The sequence below is a fragment of the Haemaphysalis longicornis genome, unplaced genomic scaffold (genome assembly GCF_048455015.1).
Source record: "Haemaphysalis longicornis isolate Haplotype H1 unplaced genomic scaffold, Haemaphysalis longicornis Haplotype H1 scaffold_7, whole genome shotgun sequence".
NCBI lineage: Eukaryota > Metazoa > Arthropoda > Arachnida > Ixodida > Ixodidae > Haemaphysalis > Haemaphysalis longicornis.
The window spans coordinates 87,718,536-87,742,847 of NW_027526422.1; the positions used below are offsets into that span (position 1 = coordinate 87,718,536).

The window sequence follows — 24,312 nt, forward strand, 5'->3', positions numbered from 1 at the left end:
GCATATGCTACGGCCCTTTCAGAGCAAGAGCTCCTTTTCTAACATTGCGGACTTTTTTTTTTTTTTTTTGCCCGCGCTGGAATTGTCCTTCGCGCGAAAGTAACTGCACCGCTTCCAAGCCGACAACGGCCCGGTTGTGTGGCCGACGGCGACGCCACTTCTTATTCCCAATCATCGGCGCCACCTTTTCCAGAAGCTCTAGTCTAGCGCCGGCGCTGCTTCATGGCGTGGTTCTGTCACGATTTCTTCCAAGGTTAGCGTTTTGCACGTGGGTACGTAGTTACACAGGCGACGTTGGCTAAAGGCAGCCGCGTTACCTAGTAAATTCCGGCAAGTCCAGCACCACGGGATAGGCGCCACGGTGACCCAGGCGGCCCGACCTCCGCTCAGCGCCTGCTTATGGGGGAAGCACCTGATGGCATTCCTATCGGACTAACCGCTTAATGACCCACGGGTTCAAAGAAGCATCCTGTACCAATACGAAAAGGTTTACCAATAAATTGACATGTTCCTATATAATGGCTAAGTTTGGTTCTTTCAGAAATATATCACTTCGCTGTTGAAATAGAAAATAAACGAGAAACACATTTTGGTTTATCTAGTTTTCACCTCATGGCGCTAGCAGTCTAGCAAGTGAGAGTTCTGTGTATTTATTTGAGCACAGAAGTCGCATATTTCTAAAACTAGGTCGTTGCGAACGTCTGTATGCATTTGTAAAACATTTCGTATTCTTGCACGATGGTTTTTCAGCCCGTGGGTCATGAAGTAGTAAGTCACAAAGCAATGTTAACAGGTAAGTCCCCCTTATTGGCGCCCGCGCTCTGAGGCTCTGTCCGCATCCATGTCAGCACTTTTTTGTTCACCGTAAAGTACGTGATACAGTGGTAGTTGAATGAATGTTTTTAAAATTTTGAACGTAATTACTAAGAAATCGGGTATGCAGGAACGTAGTAACCGAAAAAAAAAAACCACCATAACGCTAAGGTTTATTTTTTCGGTTCACGATTGAGACCGTAGTAATCGGGAAATCGTATGAACCGGGGACGTGTCAACGGGGTTTCACTGTGTATACCTTCCACATATTTGAGCACAAACTCGATCTCAGGAAATGCTCACTCGTATCTCTATGGAAGAATAAAAAAACAGCAATCCGAAGAAACAACTAACTGTCCAACTAGTTCGGGAATAAACGGGCGCAATAAGCTGCGATTTCTCATACCTCCGAAACTTGAGTATTCGCTAAACGGCAAAGCTTATTGTTTAGATCCTGTATCTGGGCAATAGCCTCAATCTGGCATTTCCGCAGACTGTAGAAAAAAATTAAAGGTATTTCCCGGCTTTTGATGGAACAAGCGAATAACTGGAAAAGGTTTTCTTACCAAACATTATTCCCTGAGTAACAGAAACCCACAAGATAGATGGGGCAAAGCTGGACGCTACTATGCCAGCGGACATGATGATGCTGCCGGCGAACATCACTGGCCTCGGGGTATATTTCTGGCATAAGGGACCAGCCACAAGCCCTGCGGGGAAAATGAATACAGCATTATGATTAAAAAACTGAACCCCTTTGCTTTTTTGCAAAAGGGAGGGGGGCAGCCGTTAAAACTGCATTTCCCCTTCACCCAGCTGTGCTGCTAAGGTGTATTCTACAAAGTAGCGCTTTCTCGTTCTTGGAACTCATGTCAGTTAGCACTTTTTACTTCAAATTTTGAATACATTCTCCATCTTTGATCCCGTTTGAGCCTTTTTAGCACATATTGCCACAATCAACCACTCCTAAAGGCGTAGTCCCAGCTTTTTAAGGTATGTATGTAATGTATTAGTCGTTTCATTTATTTAAAAAGAACAAGCAACTGCTTATTACATGCATACATTTAATTAAAGCAGGCGCCACACAGTTCGCGTAATTATGGATAGATCGCGCATGAGCCGCCTTAGTGTGCTTGTATGCTTCCTGATATTCTGGCATAGACGTCTTGAATCAGTTTTGAAGAATTTCAACTCTTCGAACAAGTTTGAAAGCTTCTCTTACAGTGGGTGCATTGGCACCCGGATGATTATGAATCTCTCGCAACAGTCGCAAGCGAATTCCGATGGTCATCATTCTGTCCAGCAGCGCCGGTCGTAAGACCTTAACTATTTGCTTTCCAACGTCTCCGGGGCCACTCTTTCCCATTATTGTTTTCGTAGTGAAACTGATATTGCGATTTTAACCACGAGCTTTCATGTTTTTTTTTGTGGCAGCTAAAGGGGGGTTAAAGCAACAGCGTCATTTCCTGTCTGGATCCTGGCTGACGTTCCAAATAAAAGGCTTCCTTTTACCCGAGCGAGCCAACAAGAGCTCAACCACCACAGCACACAGCGGGCCTAACTATAACTGATTATGGAAGGGAGAAGCCCAGTAACAAAATACATGTCGCCATACCAACTGTTTAAGCCGTATCACAGGAGTGAATAAGTGAGATCATCAGGAGCTTACGTCATGTGGTCTCTGGGGCACGGCGAAATACCGGGGAATTCCAGAAAGCCAAAAGAAATGTGCTTGACTACAGAAACAGGAACCATGAAGTGCTCATTTGGGGATTGTCGCTCTATGTGGGGTTCTAGTGGCTTTTGCCCTATCCGAACTTTATCAAATGTCGCGTTCCGAGACGAGCGCCATCAAATATTGTCATTTAGAAAAATCTGTAGTAGAAAAATGATATGAGGCTTCAAAAGAATTGAACCGCGCTAGCTGACGAAAGGTTCACGCCATACGAACCCACATTTTCCGTGTCCCATCATTTGATCCGAGGTCAATGGGAAATATTTGTGTTCTGAATAAATATATGCTATTCCGCTTTTGTTTACACGTAATGTTTCAAAAGTTTATTTTTTTACCAGAGGTCGTCACGAAGCATTCCAGAAAAATGACATGGCGGGCTGTGACCAATGTATGACATGTTGAACCAACACACTGACATGTCGCATGAAAGAAAATTTGGCCCAATGGGATTAGGACCGTTATCCTCTCCGACAGGAATTGCGCTACCTCTGCGCTATTGGTGCATTCAAAAGAACGGTGAAGTAAATTTAATCTGTCTGTAGGGCGTGATGGCAAACATATAGCACATGTTATCGCAAGATAATGGCGCAGCAACGAAGAATGTCACTTCCATAAAGTGGTCACCTAATGAATGACTCGCCATAGTTCTACTGGTTTTTTTAAGATTGGGAGCGCCGACAGCGTTCAACTGCGCACATCTGATGGCGGAATCTTTAGTTATATTTGACATTACAGTGTTTGCATATCACAGTAGCTAACGAGCTATAAATAAGCAGCATTGTCTATGTCGTTTGTGTTCATAAAACGCCAAAGAAGAATCAATTCCAGGAGGCTATCTATATGAAAGTTCACTTAGCTTGAGCTCGACCCGTATGAAGCTCTGCGGCCATTCGTAACGTGATCAAGATTGCTCCAGAAATTCCAAATGAGGCCTGACTCGAAAATGCGCCAATGCCCAAATGAAAGAACAAATCTTTTTTCAAATATTTTTTTTGAGTGAACCATAAACATAAAAGTGTAAATCATAGTAAGGATGCATTGGGTTCAGCCAAAAGGATACTTGATCAATCAATAGAATACAGTTATGTAGCCTATACAGTACAAGTCCTGCTACGCGAAAGAAGTCTGAGCAAAAATGGCGTATACTGCGCAAGATTTCTGAAAACATCCGAGTCATCGTTCGCTATGTTTTCATATCAACGCCTTGCGTAAGGCTTAAGTTCGTTAATACCGTACTGACCCAAGGTTTCATCTTCGCTGAACTCACCAGCAATGTTGGCCATGGCTCCCATGAGACAAATAGGCCAAGCTGCTTGGCCTCTGTCTACGTCGAACTCGCGCATGATGCCGATGTACAGAAATCCAGACGAACGAATCGTGGCTGATGTGAGGAACGTGACCAAGGCACACGTAATAGCCACGTACCAGCACCTGTCCACCCTCGGTTCCGTAGATGGTGCCTTCTTTGAATGAGTGGTTTTAACATTTTCTGAAGCCGCCATCCTGAGCTGAAATAGTTGGTGCAGATTTGACACGTCTCCTTCCTTCAAAAAAGTTCCAATATTGATTACACAAGAAAACGTGGCAGAAATTTTAAAGTGTGAACACCGAATAAATTCTTGAGCCGCTTTGCTACACACCGAGCGACTTTGCAGTTGGATTCACTACTGCACTCGTGCTTTGTTCGAAAGAAAGAAAACCTTTAAATAAATGACTCCATAGGGCGCATGGCACCCCTGGGAAGCCAGCCCTACATCGCAGGCCAATTGAAATTCGTCGTCACTGATACACAAATACACGAATTGCTTGAAAGGCATTTTTCCAGGCGCCATATAAGGAGCCTGATAGGAAATTGTACTACTCCAAGGCCAATAAGTAAGGCGAAGACCGCATATGTCAATCTTCGATCTCTAACCTCGATCTTCAACTCGCCACTGTTACCAACCTGGAACAACTGACCTCTGCGTCTCAACTACTCACCAGTGTCAAGAAGCATTCCAAAACACTCACTGAGGGACACAAATTATTCCTCGATTGACTTACGATTTCTCCAAGCGTGGAAAACTCGCCGAATGATTGTTCGTGAATGACGGACGCGTGCGCCCAATCTAGCTCTTAAAGGCGGAATTACTGCAAAAAACAAACAGGTAGGTACCTCCGCCCGTAGCCTCCATAACCAAAACCAGGTCACGTTCTGCGGCCTATTCCAAGACGCATTCCTCACCAAGTGCAAGTGGCATTTTCTTTTCATGGCTCCAAACGAATCGAGGCCGCCACTTACAATTACGTCTGTCATCTTCGTAAATTTGCCCGCTCCAGTAACCCTGCAACTCGACAACGACATGACCGCAGTTTTTGTCGCGGCTACAACGCGCTTTTCTTCCGCCTCGCAGATTACACAGACGCTTCGAACACCCCTCTTCACTTCTCATTCATCCACCCCCCCACTTTCCTCCGTTGCCTCACTAGAAACACCAGGGTCACCCACTGATACATCACCAAAATAATCGGCAATTTTGATGAGCCCCCCACAGTGTTGACTGACGGCGGAATGCAGACCTATCACTGTTCCTAAGCACAAGCCATTCACGCTCTCCAACCTTGGCACGACCTTTCTCACTTCATCTTGCAGTAAACTCTCACATGCGTGGTTCCCACCCTCCCCTGCCATCGCCTTGAAGACAACGATCAAAAACATCTCACCATGTTGGCTTCCTCTCACAGCTATCAGCACATTTTGTCCCAATATTTTAAAAAGTTGTCGACCAACTAAGCAAAGAACACCGTTCCAGCACCAGTTTAGCCCTCGATTTTAAAGGCTTCCTTCAGTAACGTAGCCCACACAGCTGTAATTAAACATTAGAAGAGCCACTGCGCGCCGACACTCACAACTATGTTCGAGAATATCCCGCCAATCGCTCTGTGACCCTAGGCGTGGAACCACTTGGCTTCTACGCCTTCGCACACATCCCAATGAAGTACCCAGAGGGTTAGCTGTGCCCGCACCCTTCCCTGCTGCTCTTCAATACCGCTTTTGTCTTGCTTTCATCTCTTCTTCAAACAACCAAATTCTAAGCAACACAAATAAATACCCCCTAGGCTAATCCTCACTTTATTCACAGAACAGTGCTTTCTAGGAAAGCTCGGAGTTACCTCCGCTAACTTTGATGCGATTTTCAAGTGAGACCACTGTTAACTTCGCCAAAGTGAGGTGGGTGCCTTAGTTAAAACGATGAAACGTCTGTGTCCAGGAAATTTTAGCGCCAAGTCCATTTGACGCCGCCATTCTAAAATTTTTTGATGGATGCTTTCATAGGGCTGAAGCAGTCCTTGATGTCCCCACTAATATACTCGACAAGAAATTTTTTCGGCCCAAGGGGCAATCAAAATATCTGAGTAACTAGGCAGTAAGCAGAGCTTCACAGCTCTAATATTACACAGCGCCACCCGAAATCTAACCTAGCAGTAACCGGATGCCTATTTCATTCATAACCGCATAGAAACCACCCATCGAAACTCACGTGCCTTTTGAGGGACTGTCAATATCCGGATGGCACTTTCCCCACGCAGTGCTCGTTAGACACAAGCCTGCTCCCAGGGACGTCACGCGATTCAAGGCAGACACTTTGGGGCGAGGTTATCAGTTAAGTGGACGTCATATAACCGGCTCCTACGTAGCATAAACGACTGTTCCAAAGGTGTTGCGATAGCTGCCTATCTAAATAGCTGCCACTGGTTGTTTTTTTTTTTTGCTTGTGTTATCTCTTCTATACTCTAACGTTGCCTTTGTTTCAAAGGGTGCCGAAAGAAAAGATAGCATTGGGAAATAATGGTAGTGGGCGAGAAATGAATAATTGCGCAATCGCTGCACTAGAGCACGATTATAGCGATTGGGAGCCCAGTTTTTTAATGAAAATGATGCTCCGGTCATTTATAACACGAAACGCAAATTGTCTACTACGCTTCGCACTTTTATAGCATGCAATCGCAGAGACGTAAGGGGGGTCATGTAGACAAATATAAGTTTGTTTTATTGAAAATATTTGGTGTTTTATAGTGCTCCCAGCGCTTGTCCGCCAGCAAACAATGCTGTATTCACTAAGAAATTAATCAATTTAGGCTGAACTTTTGACCCCCCCCCCCCAATCGTGTATTTCTTGACGTCAGTGATGACGTAACAAGGACAGGTATTCAAGGGAACGTTGGTACGCCATTTAGTCTGCAGCAGACTGCGCAACGTCGTGTTTACCGTCTCGTTTACCGTCAGTTTTGCAAGATGACGCCAGAATACTGCACGCGACTGCTGTCCGCCCTGGCTTTGTTTCTCATTGTATGCGCACCTGAGTTGTTTTTGTTACGGCTGTAAATAATAGTTTCGTGAAACGTGTGGTATGCTCGACAAAGAGGGCCACGTAAGACAACGTCGCTTACGTCAATCGGCCAGTGTCGTGGAAGGCAACTCTAAAGACCCGGAACGCTGTGCAGCTATAACATGCGTTGTGCGCGCACTGCCAACAGCAGTACGCGCTGGTGCTTTTATGTTTACGTGTACTTTCGTAACTTCCGTTGGTTAGCCCACCATTCTTACTGCTATAAAATGAATACGCATTATATTTAACAGAAAATAGATCGTTCTGCAAGTTTATAAGCCCTGCAAAACTTGCGTTTGCATTCGGCTGCCTCAGCCAATGTGCTGTGCATATTACGTAATATGTTCTGGTGCAGGAAATGAGCTAGTGAGTAACATGGTCATTTCCTTCTTTCTAGATTATGTAGCTTTATTGAGCGAAATTTACGTTAAGATTGGTGTCAGCATAATTCTAATTAGGCAATCGTTCGAATGAACTAAACTTGTGTTTTGTCTTCATGGCCCCTTTAAACGAAGGTAGATTAGGGATAGACTTCACGCTAAAATGTTGGTATTGTATGCGGCCCTCCTGGTGTAGACAGCAACGGTATCTTGAAGTGTCGTACTTGCTATTAGACAGAATCTCTGCTCCGTAAGCGTTCCGCTTTGTTCACGCTGGAAAGCGGTAACGTGGCTGTCTAAAACCTAGCGTCATTGAAAATGTGAAAAAGAGAGGAAATGGAAAATGGCTGCAATTAAAGAAACCTTAAGTTCTGCCGCACTCCACAGGTGTTACGACTTCCATAGTAGAATCTAGTGGTCGTCCCGGCTGGCGTTAGGAACGCTTTTGTATGCTCCCGGGAAGTCCCGATATGTTCCAACTGTAATCTTCACTCATATTCCGCATTCAGCAGTGATACACGTATTTTCATTAACTCTAGCTGTGCGGGGCTGTAACTATCCTGTGCAGACTCCACCAGCTCCTTCGTGCTTTTGCTTCTAACAGCCTTTAAACCTAATATGGTACAGATAATATAAGAGTATCTTTACATAATCGAGCTTAACTTTTTCAGTTTTAACGCAAACCAGCCACTACGACTACGAGCACTACCTTATTGAACATTTTCTGGGGCTGAGAACATGGAATAATTCCCTGAATTAAAATTTTCAGCAAATGGTGGAAATCTCATAGGTGACGTGTGGTTAAAGACGTAGACAAGTAGTTTCACCAATTTTGGGGGGAGAAATGACTGCGCGTTTTCGCTGCACCGCGAGGCGGAATACAAAGAGCGTGGAAGTTTTGCCAACTGAGGTAATCTGAACTAAGCGTTATACAGACTTATTATTGCGGTGAAATGTGGGTCCAATAATTGGATATTTGTGGGGTTCTCGGAGAAGTGGTAGCTGTAGAAATCTTTATTTTGTGGCAATAGGAGACATGTCGGAGTTGATGCTTACACATAATGTCAATTTTTTTATTAGTATGAAATGTCAGGAGAATTTCTGAAGACGTGTTTTGAGCCTACTTGCAGTAGTGAAGTGCGCACGAGGGTTTTCACGCTGCGGTGATATAACCATTTATAGCAGAGAGCTTACATTTTCTACCGAAGGACGTAATGTAACACTGATGTGCAGGCAATGTTTAACATGCGTATATTTATATATAGTTTCTCAAAACTGCTGCCCATGAAAACCATTGGAAGCGTTAAACATATGTTTTGTGGGTCACGCAGACTGTCTTCCCGGGTACAGGTATCAGAGTATCTTAGGATTCCTTGAAATCATTGAAGCATAGACGAAGTTGGTTAAAAGAAATTCGATAAGGTTGCTGGAGTAACATTTTTTCAGTAAACTGGGTCGTGATTCCACAAGCGCACACGAATACGGCATGTTCTAATGCCCTTATCTGCAGTTTTTATTGCACTTAGGCTTAAAACTTATGTGATTTTCAGCTACTTTCTGAAACAGAAAACACATCATTGCGTAGCACTGGCTTCTGTCTTCTTACATAACCATCTCTCTCAACACTCGTGGTAAGTAGTTACCAATATTACATGTTTGGCTGCTGGCGGTTGTCGGCCTTCACTAATATCTTTATTGAGCAGCCAGTTCTTATATGTCGCACCATTATGAACTTCTAACGTGTAGTATAACAAATTCCATTTATCACACGATGTCGGCCGGAGTTCTGTCACTTTGTAACCTTTAAGACTCTTCATTCCAGTCCATTTGGAATATTCACTGCCAAGAATACGTTTAACTGCATTTGATCAGTGTTTGAATGGTTTTGAACCTCCCCTAATTCTGCTTATATGTTGTTGCCAGCCGCCTGCGTTTTATGCCCGATCTCTCCAAGCAACAAAACAAAAGTGCACTCACTTGGCTACAAAAACAGGCGCTAGAGAAAGGCTGTGCCTAAAAATGTCCATTTAATGGAGAAACATCAAATAAATAGGCCAACTAAAAAGCTTTGGATATGTACGCATAATTTCCGTGAAGAAAAAACGGAGTGAAAACACTGTGCCAATGGGGGTTGCTACCGATGAAACAAAGGTCAAGTATTGCCATTTTTATCGTGGTACGTGCATGCCTGCGCCATATTATCAATTTTGGAAAGGGAAAACGAGATTTCGAAGAATGCCATGCCCTACGAGATATGCGAAACTTGCGAAGAACGATTATTCACAATAGAGGATAGTCATAGCTCCGTTCACCTTCTCGGCCCATTCAAACGAAATTGCGTGCATGGCAAGATAATGGAATATTGCGGTGATAAGATTCCGAGGCATGCGATTACAAATCCGGACAAGGAGCAGGTAATGGAGCATCAGGATTGCTGGTGCAACCCCACTATACTGCTAAAAGACCCTGAATACACCCGCCGGATAAAGTGCAATAAATTCTTACTGGATATCAATGGGAGTGTAAATAATGAACAAATGGAGCCCCGTGAGACCACTATCGATAGCACAACTTCAATACGAATTCAGGGCGTATCCAAGCATAGGCCATTGCAAGCCCTGTCAAAGTTAAATGGGAACTCAAACAGCAACACTTCAATGAATAATGAACTTCTAATAAAGGACGCCTTTTTCCGTGTGAGACAATGTGCCAGGTAAAATGGAAGCATTCTCCGTCTTCTTCCGATCCCCTATGAGTTCCATCAGTTCTAATCAGATAAAGCGAGAATAGTGTTCTATGCCAGCAGCGACAGTGACCGATTTCACGGCGGATGTTCGACGTGGTTGCTCTCCAGCCCCTTGGGTGATAGCGGCAGCTGCATGTAGTTTGTCTTATCAGACGTAGCGACAGCAACTTACACGTAGAAAAGCGTGCCTACTCTACAACTCAGACAACACCGGAAGTTCTGGGTGGCGCCACCGCGAGCAACAGCGACACATTCCATGCAGGAGAGGCTTGACCCGTGGCTGTGGTCGGTCGTGTAGTTCATCGGTACTGCTGCATGTGGTTACATCCCACGCGTACCAGCCAGTAACTACGAATAACACCAGCTGGCACTTTTTAATGTGCTTCGCCCAAGCGTAAACAACTGGTTTAATTGAACTCCACAACACCGACGGCCGTTCAATGCCCCTCCTTATAACTATCCTTTTTTGGATAGTTCATTGTTACGGAATAAGCATCCTTTTAAGGAATAAGGTCCTTTTTTTGAGAATAAGTACTAAAAGATAATTGTTGAGGTCAATAAAACACTTTCCCGCATTTAATAGCTGCAGCCTGAAAGCCATCTCTGGGTTCTGAGGAGCTGAATTAGCAACATTGCGTGAAATACAAAAGCTTGCACTGCACGAAGTTGCATGCTTTCGCCGCCTAAGATAGTCCCGGAGAGGATTTGAAGCATCAATTTTAATGTGGCCTAATTGAAGTAACATCTGTGTGCGGATACGAGAGTCGTGGTCTCCAGTGCAAAAAACCAAGCGACACAACAGAGAACGAAAGACAGCGTAGCTGCGCTGGTACTTTTTCGCTCTGCTTTTGCCGTTGTCATGGGGACATCAAGTCAAAACGTGACTCGCAACCTGCTTCTACGCATGCCGACGCTTCTTCTGTTTGGACGGGTCCCGTGACTCTAGTTGACTATTCTACGCCTTGTAAAATCAGTGCGCAGGGCGAAAAAAATGAAGGAATGGTAACCTCGGGGACAAAATGGCAATGCTGCTGGGCAACGAAATGCTCGACAGGCAGTCCCCTGACAGGGAGAGCAAACGTGACCACTGGGATGGTTAGAGCGCGAAGTACGAGTGGCGTGGTTTAGAAGGGCGAACGAGAAACCCCGTGTTGCGAACTTTTAAAGCCGGAGAAAGGCGTTATCATCGGGATGGCCGAGCGTCACATTTCCGGGCGAGAGAGACTTGGTGCTCAAGAGTTCTTAGAGACCCACAAATAGATGTTCAAGATCTACTGGTAGATCTACTTGTAAAGCCGACCAGCAGATCTTTAGGATCCGCTGGTCAACCCCTTACGACTTCCGCTCTAGTGCTCGTGGGCGGTTTGTCTGCTTCAGATCACATCAGGGAAAAAGCTTTATTGTTGGCGCGTGTTGGACCTTTTTTATATCGACTTCAGTCTCGTTCCGACGCCAGCGGGCTTCGTATAGCTCTCATATTCTTCATTTCACAGCGCACACAACAAGGAAGACAGGGAGAGCGAGTCACAGAGGCGCTGACTTACAAGTGAAGTTTATTGCTGTGACATCTGGCATATAAATACAGCAAAAGTATAGGCAACAAAGAACACGTGAAAACAAAATAACAACTCTGCTACGACATCGCTACCGCCATGTACTTACACACTGTCTAGATCACCGCAACAGAAAGGACGCTTACACACTTTTCTTCTTTCTTTGCTATTCCGTGAGCCTCAATAATTTGCCTTGCAAGTTTGTGGTTATTTTCATACAATATTGCTGTACCGCTAAAGATAGGCTCGCACCCAGCAGAGTCTCTACAAAGTATTCTTAGATGACCGCTTGTGCTCTTTTCCACGTTGTAACTGTGTTCCTTTAACCTATCGTTAATACATCTCCCCGTCTGGCCGATATATTCTCTGCCACACAATAAAGGATACATAGGCTACGTTTGTTGCACATGGAATAAAGTGTCGTTGATGCTTCTTCCTACAAACCAGAGTACTAGGGTTCTACCAGAGTACTATTAACGCACCTACAAAGTCTCGAATGCTTACCAGGAGCAGAAAAAACAACACCCACATGGGCACGCTAAGCAATTCTTTTTAGATTATGTGAAACCTTTTTTTTGAACTTTAGGTTTTTTAGAACTTCTTGCTTTTTGTTCAAGCTCTGCTTTCTTCACCTGGAGCGGCGAAACTTATCTTTAAAAAAAAGACATTTGCATTGGTTCATGAATCCACCCATATTAGGGGATTTTTATTTAGCTCGCGAAGATAGGAGTTTATCAGATCGACTCAAGACAGCCATGTCGGTCGACATGTTTAGATTTCTTGATAATTACCTTGTAGAATTCCTTTTGAAAAAAAGAACATTATGGCTTTGATGCAACTGCTAACAACTTTTAATGACTGCTTAAAGCCTCTAGTAGTAACCCAAGAATTACCCAACGCTGGATGTATCCGGTTTCTCGATCTTAACTTTTCTCTGAATCGCGAGCACATTTGGTGGAATTACGAAACTCGAGGTAAGACGTCGTTCCTTGCGTATAACTCGGCGCATTCGAGACTTGTTAAAAGAGGAATTGATAATCTGTGTATTAAAAATTCACTTGTTAAGTCATGCGTACATATGATGCGCCTTAGTTTCATGGACCAGGTTGATCGTTTAATTATTGCAGCGTGGCCCAGACATCTATTAACGTCATTTGCCGAAGGTTTATTGAAAAAATGAAGGCTACGCAAAAAAAATTATAGGAACAGCCAAACAGCAAAAGGGAAGGTTTCACATAAGGTTTCACATAATCCAAAAAGAATCGCTCAGCGAGCCCACGTGGGTGTTGTTTTGTCTGCTCCTGATAAGCTTTATACTTTTTAGGCGCGTTAATAATGATAACCCTAGTCCTCTGATTTATGAAAGACGCATCAATGGCAGTTCATTCCATGTGCAACAAACGCAATCTAGAGTATCCCTTTATTGTGTGGCAGAGAAATATCGGGCAGACGGGGATATGTATTAGAGCATGTTACTACATTTGAAAAGACGTGTGTTTGAAAAAAATAACATTTTTCTGTGTGACATTTTGAAAACCCCCAAGCATTCCAAGATGTTCCGCAGAAAGAATCATATTCTTATATTAGTTTCTTTAAAAGTTATAGCCAATTTTCTAACAGCAGGTTAATGGTTCTGAAACCGAAATAAAGTGGTGCGGTAACAGAAACTTATAACGCAGAGAATATCAGTGGCGTATATTTAAATTTATCTTGTATCTTTTAGTCTGATACGTAAAATATTATTAAAAGACAATTTGGAAAGCTTTTACGTTTTCTAGACATTTCAGTAGGAGGAATGCATGACCCCTGAAGCCTCTCTCGTTTAATTTGTGCGCACTTTATGTTCCCGCTGTTATAGCTACCGGGCTCGTCCGTTTTCTAGGTATTATTCTTAGTGAAACCAGTAAGAACATACGCTGGACGTCTTATTAAAAGACGTAGTCTAGTCCAGGCCACGAAAGCGACACAAGCGAAGGTTTCGTGATAATCGGTACACAGTGAATGCTCCAACCGAAGACCACGCGGACGTGAACATAGAGGTTAATGCTAGAAAGCTTGAAAACTTGGAGAACATTTGTGAGGTGCCGTTGCGAGAACGTTCACTGCAAGGTAAAATGATTATATTTGTGCGAATACTATCATCTGTTTTTGCCCAACTGGCCTGGGTTGCCCAAGACGTCCACATGAGCCTGCCCACACCACCTTTGTTACATAATATGAGGTTTGACGCTTCAAAGTTACCAACAGAAGTGCAAGAGATATTTTGAGGGAAGCGGTCATTGAACCTGGCCACCGCAATCCCGTACATGTTGTACCAGTGACCAGCCGCGAGTGAAAAAGGATAACCCTCAATCAATGGGTGACACAGAACCTCTCCGCTAGAACATACGGGCAGCAACAAAAAGCCAAACAATATCTGGTGGCAGCTAAGGAGGGCCCTAGCTATGAACCTGGTGACTTTTACCTTTCCAGGGCAAGGTTATCTGGTTTGTACACGGATCGGAAAACTTTATTCTTTTTTTCCCTCAAAAATCAATTTTTCGCACTTTTTTCTTGCGCGAAAAGTTGTAACTTCGAAATGAACGAAGCTTTTTCAATCAAACTTCGCAGCGGCGCCTTCCTTTATTAATAGACTGTGCAACAAACTAGAATTTCTAAAAATGGACCGTAAGTTTTGATGTAAGCTTAACCTATTTGAGGGAATGCAAACAAAAATGACATTTTTCTGTTTTCTTTGGTATTTTCACTACAACTTGATTCCCAAATATTGGATGAGAAAGATTCCAGCTCATTGCACAGTATGGTTGCTTAGCTACCTCTGTGCCCAAAATATTGGACTCCTGCAATCCATTCAATTCATATGAATGTTCTCGCAACAGCCAAGCCGAGTTTTATGGTATTTTTTCAATAACAGGCATCAATGTTTATATTTTCACTATTTTTAGCTTTTGAATGTCATAAAAGGTGGTGATGTGTAAGGTCCATGTAAAATAAAAAAATACCCGTCGAAATTAAAAAAAGAAGTGAGAAAGGTGGCAACATATCTTAACGATAGGTTAAAGGAGCGCAGTTACAACGTGGAGAAGAGCAAAATCGGTCATCTAGGAATGCATTGTAGAGACTGTGCTGGGTGCGAGCCTTCAGTCCCTACAGTCCTTACCGTGAAACCCTCGGCGTTCGCACAAAAATACACGAATCAACGTTTTTTGTTGTTACTGCGTAAATCGGCCCAATGGGTATAGGAGAACTTTAAGGTACCAAAAACTCAAGAAATGAACAAAAATTAGACTACGTTTTGATTGCGACACCCTCATATGTGAGAACAAGAAAGCTTCGTTTTTAGATAAAAATAGACCAATTAAATCAATATTGCCTAACTTTTCCACCGGCGTCACGCACTGAAGAATGAAATAAAAAACTTCAGAGAAAACGACTGGGACGCGGATGCTAGAAACGAAAAAAAGCACCAACCCTGCAATGGGTCTTGCATGCGCACAAAAATACATGGTTGGCGAATTTATAGCACTCAACCTCTTTTCTATAATATTTCAAATCTACAACATTGGCAGAAGGAACAAAGGAAACGATAAAGCAATGAAATAACCGCACGTATTGCGCTAATTATAACGAAATGTGGCTATAAAAACTCGCAATAACGGCCCTGTGTACGAATGTTTAAGCATTACTAGCAATTCTCTGGTTTTATTCATATTTTTTCTTTCGTTGGTTGTAGTTTTGGTAACCCAGCCAGCGAGCACGTTATATTTTTTTTTGTACTTGGCATATATTCTAATTGGTGAGCGATTCCTTTCTGGGTATGTGTTTACTGAAAGATGTTTTATTATCGATCAGATACTCCGACTCGTCCTCTCTACGCGCTACTAGTGAAAGCTGGGTGTCGAAGGCCGTCCGCCCTATGACGGGTCATAAGAGGAAGACCGTCCCTTCCAGTACCCACGTACGTCCGAAAAGGTTACAACATAAAGTGACGTTCGCGAAAGGACAGCAGCTTCCCGCCACTTTTGGAGTAATAAATTCCCACTTTTTCACCTGCCCTCTCCGCTTATCGTGCGTGGCTGCTGTGGTATAGCCTGAGCCGCCGCTGGGTTTCTTACACCACCTCCAAATGGCGAGGGCCTCCGCGTATTGTGTCTTCGTCCATAACACAAAAGGAAACTATACAGATTACGGGGGATGCTTAGACCTTTCTCAGCATGCGAATGCGAAGCCTAGTTGGTCCTTCTGCTAATATAATGGTGAGCGTTCAGTGTAACTCTGCCGCCGCGCCTATAGCCACAAGCCCCCTTGGCAGCGCCCTCCCAACTTTGCTCCTCTCAGTCGCCTTTGCCAGGAACCTCCTTCTAGCCCTCATTGACACCCTCACCTGTCGAGGCGGCTCGTATTGCGCGGGCGGCAGCGGCATACCCTCCCCCGGAGCTGCTGTTGCCTTCTCCCAACGTGCGCTCCGTTGCTCTTTTGAGAACCCTCCTCCAGCGGTGCTATTTTTCTTTTCCGCGGGGCGCTCCAATTTTCTGTGCGATTACGTGCACTTCCCAACGATTATCTGCACCTTGCGCGTTCTGCGAAACAGTATCCCCTAAGGCTCTTGCATTAACAATTTGGAGCCAGTACTAAGGAAAGCAGGTGAAATTGCAAGAAACTGGAAGAGCCAAAAATAATGGGTGAGTGAACGATGGGCGCCCAGTGCACGCAAGATAAACAAAGTGCTCCTAAAAAAATCCGGATTCGTATCAAGGAATTCAAAAACCACAAATAAAGATTTCAGTCCACGGATACAGGAAAAGCACTAATATATTCCTGGGAAATGGCGCTTTCATATACCTACAAAAAGCCCGAACTTATGAGTAGTGCAAAACGAGCATGACATCTGATCGGGCAAATTAGTGACCAGGTGGGGCACTGTTAAAAAAAAATGCGCGCCGCATTTTGGGGTAGAAAAAAAGGCACAGGAAAAGATCCATAAATTCACTTTACCATAACAAAAACTGGCATCATTAAAAGGGAAAACTCCACAAAAAACGAGGTCAAAGGAAAATGAGTGTCATCGACTTTCGGGCAGTTTTCTCTGCTACTAAATACAAGACTAAAATATTCGACGAAATATCAACAGAGTCCATTAAACAGCTTGGCTCAGCTGGAAAGGGGCACTTGTTTTGCGCCAACAAACACTGCAAAATCCAAGAAATGCTCTACAGGGTGGCGCGAACCCAAAATTTTTTAATGTGTTAGTGGGAGTGGGACAGAAAGGCAGGTTGAGTTCGCACAGGCTGGTTACAGTTACGCCAGCGCTCTCAGAACTGAAAAACAAGCCAGAAAACCAAAGTTTTGAGGTTGGCGGTAAAGAACGAACTTTTGGAGAATAACGAAATAGATCTCTGCCAAGTCGGTTGTTTGAAAAGAAATGTGTTGGGTTAACTTAATGCATAAAAATTCAGTAGTCAAGGACCGACTAACATGTCTAACCTCTTCAGGTACAAATGAAACTTATGTCAACGTAGACAGAAAACTGTGCTGCGGTCTGGATGAAGGGGGATTGGTGCAGAGTTTGTGGTGCTGTTGAAGGAATAAAAATTCCGAAACCTTCGCAATTGAGATGCGACGACTGAGGAAACAGTGTTGTGATATTCACTAGCGTTAACTTGGCTTTTCCTAGGTCTGCCCATCTTATTGGTAGAACGGAAGTCCGAAGCCAAAGTCCACTTTGACTGATCTAAATTTCAAAGCCAAAGCCCGCGCTACGAACTCAAAAGAAAAGCTGAGTGGACAGGGTAAAATTATAGCGCACTCAGATAGACGCCAGTTTCATAACGCGAGGGACCCAGGTTTGATGCGGACCACCGGAGTCAATTTTAAGTTCTGGTAGCTCGCTCGATGTACCCCAGTAAAGCCATATTGCGTTCCGTCGTCGCGGCGTCCCACAGAGGCTTAGAAAGGCAAGCGGCTTAAGTAGTCATAAGCGTTCGAAACTCGTGAACCGCTGGCGCTTGTCATACATCTCCGCGTTGTGTACCGCAAAGAAAACTGCAGGTAGATTTGAGGCAAAATACACGTAATCAACCGGCAGCGCCCGCGTTCATTTAGTTGTGAACGCTCGTTGGGTTGGTTTTCACGATAGTAAGCGAAAAAAAGTGGTGCCGCAACGCCGGCACGTGCGGGAGGAGAGAGAGAGAGAGAGAGAGAGAGAGAGAGAGAGAGAGAGAGAGAGAGAGAGAGAGAGAGAGAGAGAGAGAGAGAGAGAGAGAGAGAGAGAGAGAGAGAGAGAGAGAGAGAGAGAGAGAGAGAGAGAGAGAGAGACAACGTTTAACAGAAAAGGATGACCAGTGGTCACGATGGGGGAAAGGAATGGGGAGGGAGGGTAAGAGAAAATAAACAAATGCTGGTACTTCTTAGTAGAGGGAATAACTGCTCCAGTGTTTGGAACCTGCAATTCATGGGCCAGTTCGTGGTCATCGCAATAGGGTTTGTGCACGTTCGCCAGTTCGTTCGGGGGAGTACCCGCTAAAACAAGCCGTGCTATACCGCCTATAACTGAATAAACTGCTATTTCATATAATAGCTGTGCATCAGTTTGTTGTGAATAGGGACGGGGTCGGGGCAATTTGAATGTACGCTGCCTGGCGAAAGCTCGGCACCACCAAACTAGGTGTGTGAGTTCTGATGGAGTGGTGGTAGGCAGTAAGGACATTGAGGGGGCAGGTGAGGGGTATACCATTTGCGAAGTGCTTCGGCTGAATGTTCAATATATTTGTTAATAACAATTTCGCCTGAGCGGGGAATAGGTGGTAGGCAGCTGAGCTAGCCAGCTGGAGTTAGGGCTGTTAGACGGGTGCGTCGGTCCTTGTGCTGGTGAATGCGCATCGCTGGGGAGGGCGAGGGGGTCCGCGACGGCCTTACCCCAGGCACCAGTGGAGGATGAGAGGGGGAACTCTCCTGAGCGGCCAGATGGGCCACCTGGTTGTCTGAAAAAAATGGTTCGTGGCCAGGTCGACCCAGTCGACGCGGATGTTGGTGTTGTTCCGTTGGAGGAATTGCATTTGAAACAGTTTCGTGGACGACAGGGTAGGTGGAATCATACCATAGCAAAGCTGTGAGGGCCTCGTAAGAATGTTTGAGTATGCGTATGGAGGGCGGTAGAGGTGCGTCACAGTCAAAGGCGATAGCTGACACTGCGTGGTTAATAGCGTACAGCTCCGCATCGAAGCTGGAAAGGTGTTTGCCAAGTATGGTAGTGTTAACCCTGAGAGAACCGGGGCCTCAGGGCATGTCCAAGCAAGGCCCGAGCCGTGATGGTTTACGCTTGCGTCCGTGAAAATGTCCAGTTCCTTCTGAAGGCGATCCCTTTGGAGGCGTCGGATTCGCCGCTGGAGGAAAAGCAATCACAAAAAGAACAGAACTCCCGATGACGCAGTTTCAGGCAGGGGGCGCGCGAGCACTGCAAAGGCGGGAAACTTGAATTGCATTGGGTGCTAGCAGTGAGCGCGGACAACGGCGCTACAACCCTTTATGGCGGATCACTGCTCTGGACTTCCGACAGCTCTCCCATTGAGTGGAACGGCTTCACTTTTTAAGTCCAGGGCACGTTAGGCGCTCGGCTTGTCGTCCTAGCTCACTCGCTCGACCCAAGTATATAGAGCACCAAGGCGGCGTCCCGGGGTAATGCTGTTGTTCGCGGCGTACCCCAGATGCTTCGGAAGCCAAGCGGTTTATATAGTCATAAGCGTTCGAAACTCGTGAAACGTTGGCGCTTGTCATGCATCTTACCGTTGTTTAGCACAAAGAAAACTATAGGTATATTTGAGGAGAAATATACGTAATTAAGCGGCAGCGCCTGCGTTCCCTTATTTAAGGGCGCCCGTTGGATTGGTTTTTAGTAAACTCAAAATGTGGCAGTGCAACGCCGGTACGTGCGGGAATCAAAGCGCAAAGAGAACAAAACTCCCGCAGGCGCAGTTTCAGGCAAGGGGGCGCGAGCACTGCGACGGCGGGTAATCTGAATTGCATGGGGTGGTAGCAGTAAGCGGATAACGGCGGTACAGCCCATTATGGCGAATCACTGCTCTGACCTTCCCACAGCTTTCACATTGAGTGGAACGGCTTTAATTTTTTTTGTGAATATGTGCATCATTATGTGGTACTTTCATGAGGCGCAACCTTCTTCATATAGGCTTGGACTGCACGCGTCACTTGTGGTGCTGAAGTGTCCTCTAAGTATTACTATCGTTCCTCCCTCTGCGTTTTTCCTTTCTTGCGTGGTTACTACGCCTGAGAGGCTTTCCCAATCTCTTATGGTTAGTGATATGCCGAAACCGTATTTGCTAGTAACGGAAGTGTTACATACGTAATCAGCACGCTGAAATTATGCCTGTAGTCCACAGTACATGCATCTAACACAGATTTTCAGTTTTAAGGTCATAACGCATTCGCTGTCTTTTCTAGTCAGCTTGTACAGCCGAACTGCGGTGGCCCGAAAATGCCGCGTTCATCTTACCTTCCAGGAGACGGTCGTCCGGATTTAACTCAGAGCAAAACTTGCATAGTTTTCTATTCAACTCAATTGTTGACTTTGTCTATAGAAGCCTCCGTAAGAAATGTGGCGTCATTCGCCGCATTCATTAAGCTATTCTTTTCATGTGTGAGCAGTCACCCATTTTTCTTACCGTCCGTTGGTTACTTTATACGCATGAAAGGAGGGGTTCGACCTCCAAGGGCAGTATGTCCTTCACGTTAAAGTTACCTCATCCAGGGAAACATCAAAAAACAATAAACCATTTCTGACGTTTCTTATGCTGACTGCGATGGAAGGTGCCTTTATTTGTCGAGATTCAGATACAGGAAACGTCGGCAAACATGCCCGGAGTGCGATAATCTGCAATGCTCCGATATCTCTCTCGTAGTTTGAAGAGCGCTCCAACCTGTCACCTCGCGCTTTTCAAGTGGTTCGCACTTGCACGTTTCGCAATGGGTGGCTAGGGGGTCACCGTTGCCTCATCTTCAATAATTGGCATGCGTGCTCTGTGGAGTGCTGATTGAGGCACTTTCCCATCTGGCTGACGTATGAAGGACGCGAGATAGTGCAACATTCTGTGCCTCTCGTTGTACGCAATTGACGTATCCCTGTCGATGGCTTTCACTGATTCGACAGGCATACGTTACAGAGGCCTTTTTGGCGAGGAACTTAAGTGCCACATTCTGTGACAAACTCTTGTTGTTGTCCGTTCAAGAAAGTGGCCGTTGTTGCAAAAAGTAAATAGTAACGGGTCTGGGTTTCGAAGGAAGCGTTTTTAAATGGACCCAGTTTTCACCAGTGTGACATGGATCGAGCTTGAGTGCAACCTAGGGAACTTTGTTATAAAATGGATGTTCGACACTGCCAGCCACATATCCTGCAAAGTCTGTTGAAAAAGGGCGTTCATGAACTACTACTGCAATGAATACACGAGTCTCTCAGTATCCAAAAAGCCCTTACCGGCTTATTGCGCCATGGGTGATTTACCGCGCCGCTAGCCACCATCCTTGCAGTGATCGATTTTACTCTCATGAAGTGTGCATTTGGCGTTAGGCCCCAATATTCTTGGGCTTGAGTCGGAATTACAAGAAGGTAGAATAGCGTACAGAGCTATCCAAAAGAGTGCGGGATGACTTTAGGTTGCCACGAGAACAAAAATAAGTTTTAGAGGCGCGTAGCGCCATGTTGACCCACTACAGACGACGAGGAAGGAGTAGGCAGCACGTAGCCTGGCTGGAGCTGCTATGGCTATTAACAGCGGAGCTGTTCTAGCGCTGGCATCTACGGACGTCCCTGTTGGTAGGCATCGTGTCACGCTCCCTAGGGACAGATCTCTTCTCCCAGGGAAAAAAGCGGTTCCGAGTTACAAACATGTATTAAAAATTAAAAAAAACCTATCAAGGCCTTCCGATTTTGATATTAAACGGCTTAAATTGACCCCCCAAAAGAAGGTCTTTCTAGCAATGCTTTTGTGCTGAAGGGTGATGCCGGCTAAAAAAAACTGGTGTAAGCGGAGTTATTGTAAGCTGGCTTTACCACAATGCCTGCTTCGCAGTAAAGCGTGGCCATTCGTGGAGGGAGTATGGTTATCCAAAATGGCTCTAACTCTTGCGTAGTCATACATATCCCAAAACACATGGTATGACAATAAGCAGCTGAGACGACTATACCACTACGCCGAGTGTGTTTGACTTGTCGCAATTAATTAGCTTGAAGTGAAGTTGTAAACGTTACAGAATTACTGTTGCTCTCAATGCATGGCAATCTACGGAGGGACTGCGGTTACAAAAAATGGCGGTAACTGCTGTTTTGCCGGAACTACGTAGAAACAAATTATATGACAATTAACCGCTAAGACGATTCTAACATTGGACAGAAGGAAGAAGCCAAAGCTAAACAGAGTCTTTTAAAAGAGAAACAACAGCTGCGCGGTTTCAGCAGATTTCACACTGGCTGGAACTTGGTTTACTGGCATAGATAGCTTCCAATGTAACTTCCAGGAAGCGATGAGTCTTTAACATTGTTTAGTGGGTGGCCAGCTAGGAAGAGACCTAAGGTGTTTAAGCGCTTGTTTGTGGGAAGGCAACACAGCCGGCTTTCTGGAATATTGTTACGTGGTGGCAAGACTGATAACATGGACTGTAGTTGATGGAGAATCTCGTTGTAAATAGGTTACGTCACCTACATGTGGTAACACATCGCCACTTATCTCGCGAATGCGCGATATTTATAAACCGAAGAGTTGCGGCTCATTACGTTTTATCCTTTCCCGGTTCACGCCAACGCGATTTCTTGCAGCTTAAATATTTCGCCTTTGATATTTATTTGTCAGCAAAACGTAACCACAGTGATTTACAGTGCTCGTACCCGGGAAATATTTATTTACAGCCTCAGAGCCACTGCTCTACTTAACTTCAATACAACGTGGTTTTTTATTAAAAAATTACGCCCACCTCCCCTCGCGGGAACCCTGGTGTAATGCGACGCTGAGGGGCTCTCAAGCGCACGGGGGGGGGGGGGGGGGGGGGCAACCGTCAACTGAAAGGCCGCTGGAGAGCGGCACACCGGTTATATGCGCAGCGCGCCCGAAGGAGAGGAGACCGCGGAGAGAGAGAGTACTGCACGAGCGCAGCACCGCGCGCAGCGCCGCCCACCGGCGGAGTGAGAGCGCGCTGGGACACACACGCTCTCACCTGGGCACGCGCCGGCGCCAGTGCGTCTGCCGCGGCTATGACGCAACACAATCCAACACAATCCACTCTAATCCAATCCAATCCAAATCCAATTTAATCCAATCCAAGTCAAGCCAAGCCAAGCCAAGCCAAGCCAAGCCTAGCCAATCCAATCAAATCCAATCAAATGCCCCTCGCGAGAGAGTTCGCTATCGGAGAGGAGAGCGGGAGAGTGGCTGCGGACAACAAAGGATGCAGGCGGACAACAACGGACGCACGCGGACAACAACGGACGCACGCAGGAAGGACAGGGCCGCCGACAAGAGATGCTCTGAGCGTCGCATCTAATTAGACTGTTTTACTTCCCAAAGCCAGAACAAACTACGGACAATTTACGGCTTACTTCCTGGGTATTGCAATGTGGAAACGCTTCCCTAGCCATCTAAAATCCGCTCGAACGTCACCACAGTTTAGTCAAAGGGTGAGGCAATATTTCATCATCTGTCCTATTAGAGAAGGACTGGTAATTAACTTCCCAGGAGTCATCATGTCGTATGTTTTCATAGTTTTGAGCGATGCATCATTACTTTTAAATGCAGAGCATTTCAGTAATTCAAGATGTCACCCCCGTTGTCCCGTCGTAGTCCGCACCGTCGCTGTCCGCACCCCTCCCCCTACACTATATAAAAGAAAATACTATCCGGCGCCAGGTTTCGATCCCTCGACCCTGCGGGCGGAACGCAATGTACATGGTACTCTACCCACTGCGCCACAAAGCCGACACAGACACGGACGCTACGAACGCGCCTTATATCGTTGACTCATTCAAATTACTGCTGACGAGCGCTCTCTCGTCAGCAGTTGCCACAAGTTTAACAACATTAACGTAACGCAAACTACTTAACGTCGTGCGCCCCCGGAAATGCTCTGCATTTGATCGTGCCCCTCGCGAGGTGGATGTTTCTTTGTGTCTGGCTTCTCGGTGTTCGTTCGTCGGAGCGTCACTTCGCCGGTGGACGGCTAGCGCCGCATAGGGGGAAGTTTGCCAAGCGCGGAGGAACCGCGTGGAAACCCGCGAGACTCAACTTTGTAGATGCTTCGCGTTGACATCGAGAAGCAATTTCTTTAGGCACACGTTTGCCAGCTCCAATAATTTTATAGCTTGCATTAAAAATTTCTCCAGTAAATTAATTTTTATTATGCTTATTTCTACGCAGTGTTTGGGTCTCCTTTGAGTTCAAAGATAACCTCTGAATTATGCTCTGGGTATGTTGATAATTGATTTGTTCAAACTTCAATGGGATGCATAACTCTTTGTACAATGTCCGAACTATAATTTGTCTATGAAGTGTTTTTTCGTACTAATCCGGTTGCTTTATTCAGTGTTGTGTAACTGTCGCTGCTTATCCCATGTACCCGCGTTTGGTATCTTTTTATGGGAGGTTTTCCGGACAGTTCTTGGAACTTCGGGACCTCCTTTTGTACTGTGTTTGAACAATAAACAATGCAAAAAACT

At 45.3% G+C, this 24,312-nt stretch overlaps 1 protein-coding gene across 2 annotated transcripts in view; it reads right to left on the bottom strand.

Annotated features, from left to right (window-relative positions):
- Positions 1 to 6,227, bottom strand: part of LOC144146046 (monocarboxylate transporter 9-like) — a 38,901-nt gene extending 32,674 nt beyond the window's left edge. The window contains exons 1-3 of one of the 2 annotated variants that reach the window (XM_077677973.1): positions 6,074 to 6,227; positions 3,816 to 4,056; positions 1,380 to 1,523 (exon numbers count right to left, since the gene is read on the bottom strand). In XM_077677973.1, coding sequence (XP_077534099.1) covers positions 1,380 to 1,523; positions 3,816 to 4,050 — 379 coding nt within the window. In that variant the 5' untranslated portion in view covers positions 4,051 to 4,056; positions 6,074 to 6,227. Of the gene's footprint in view, positions 1 to 1,379; positions 1,524 to 3,815; positions 4,057 to 6,069 lie in introns of both variants that reach the window. The other variant, XM_077677974.1, reaches the window with a different exon arrangement.
- Positions 6,228 to 24,312: the final 18,085 nt, after the last annotated feature.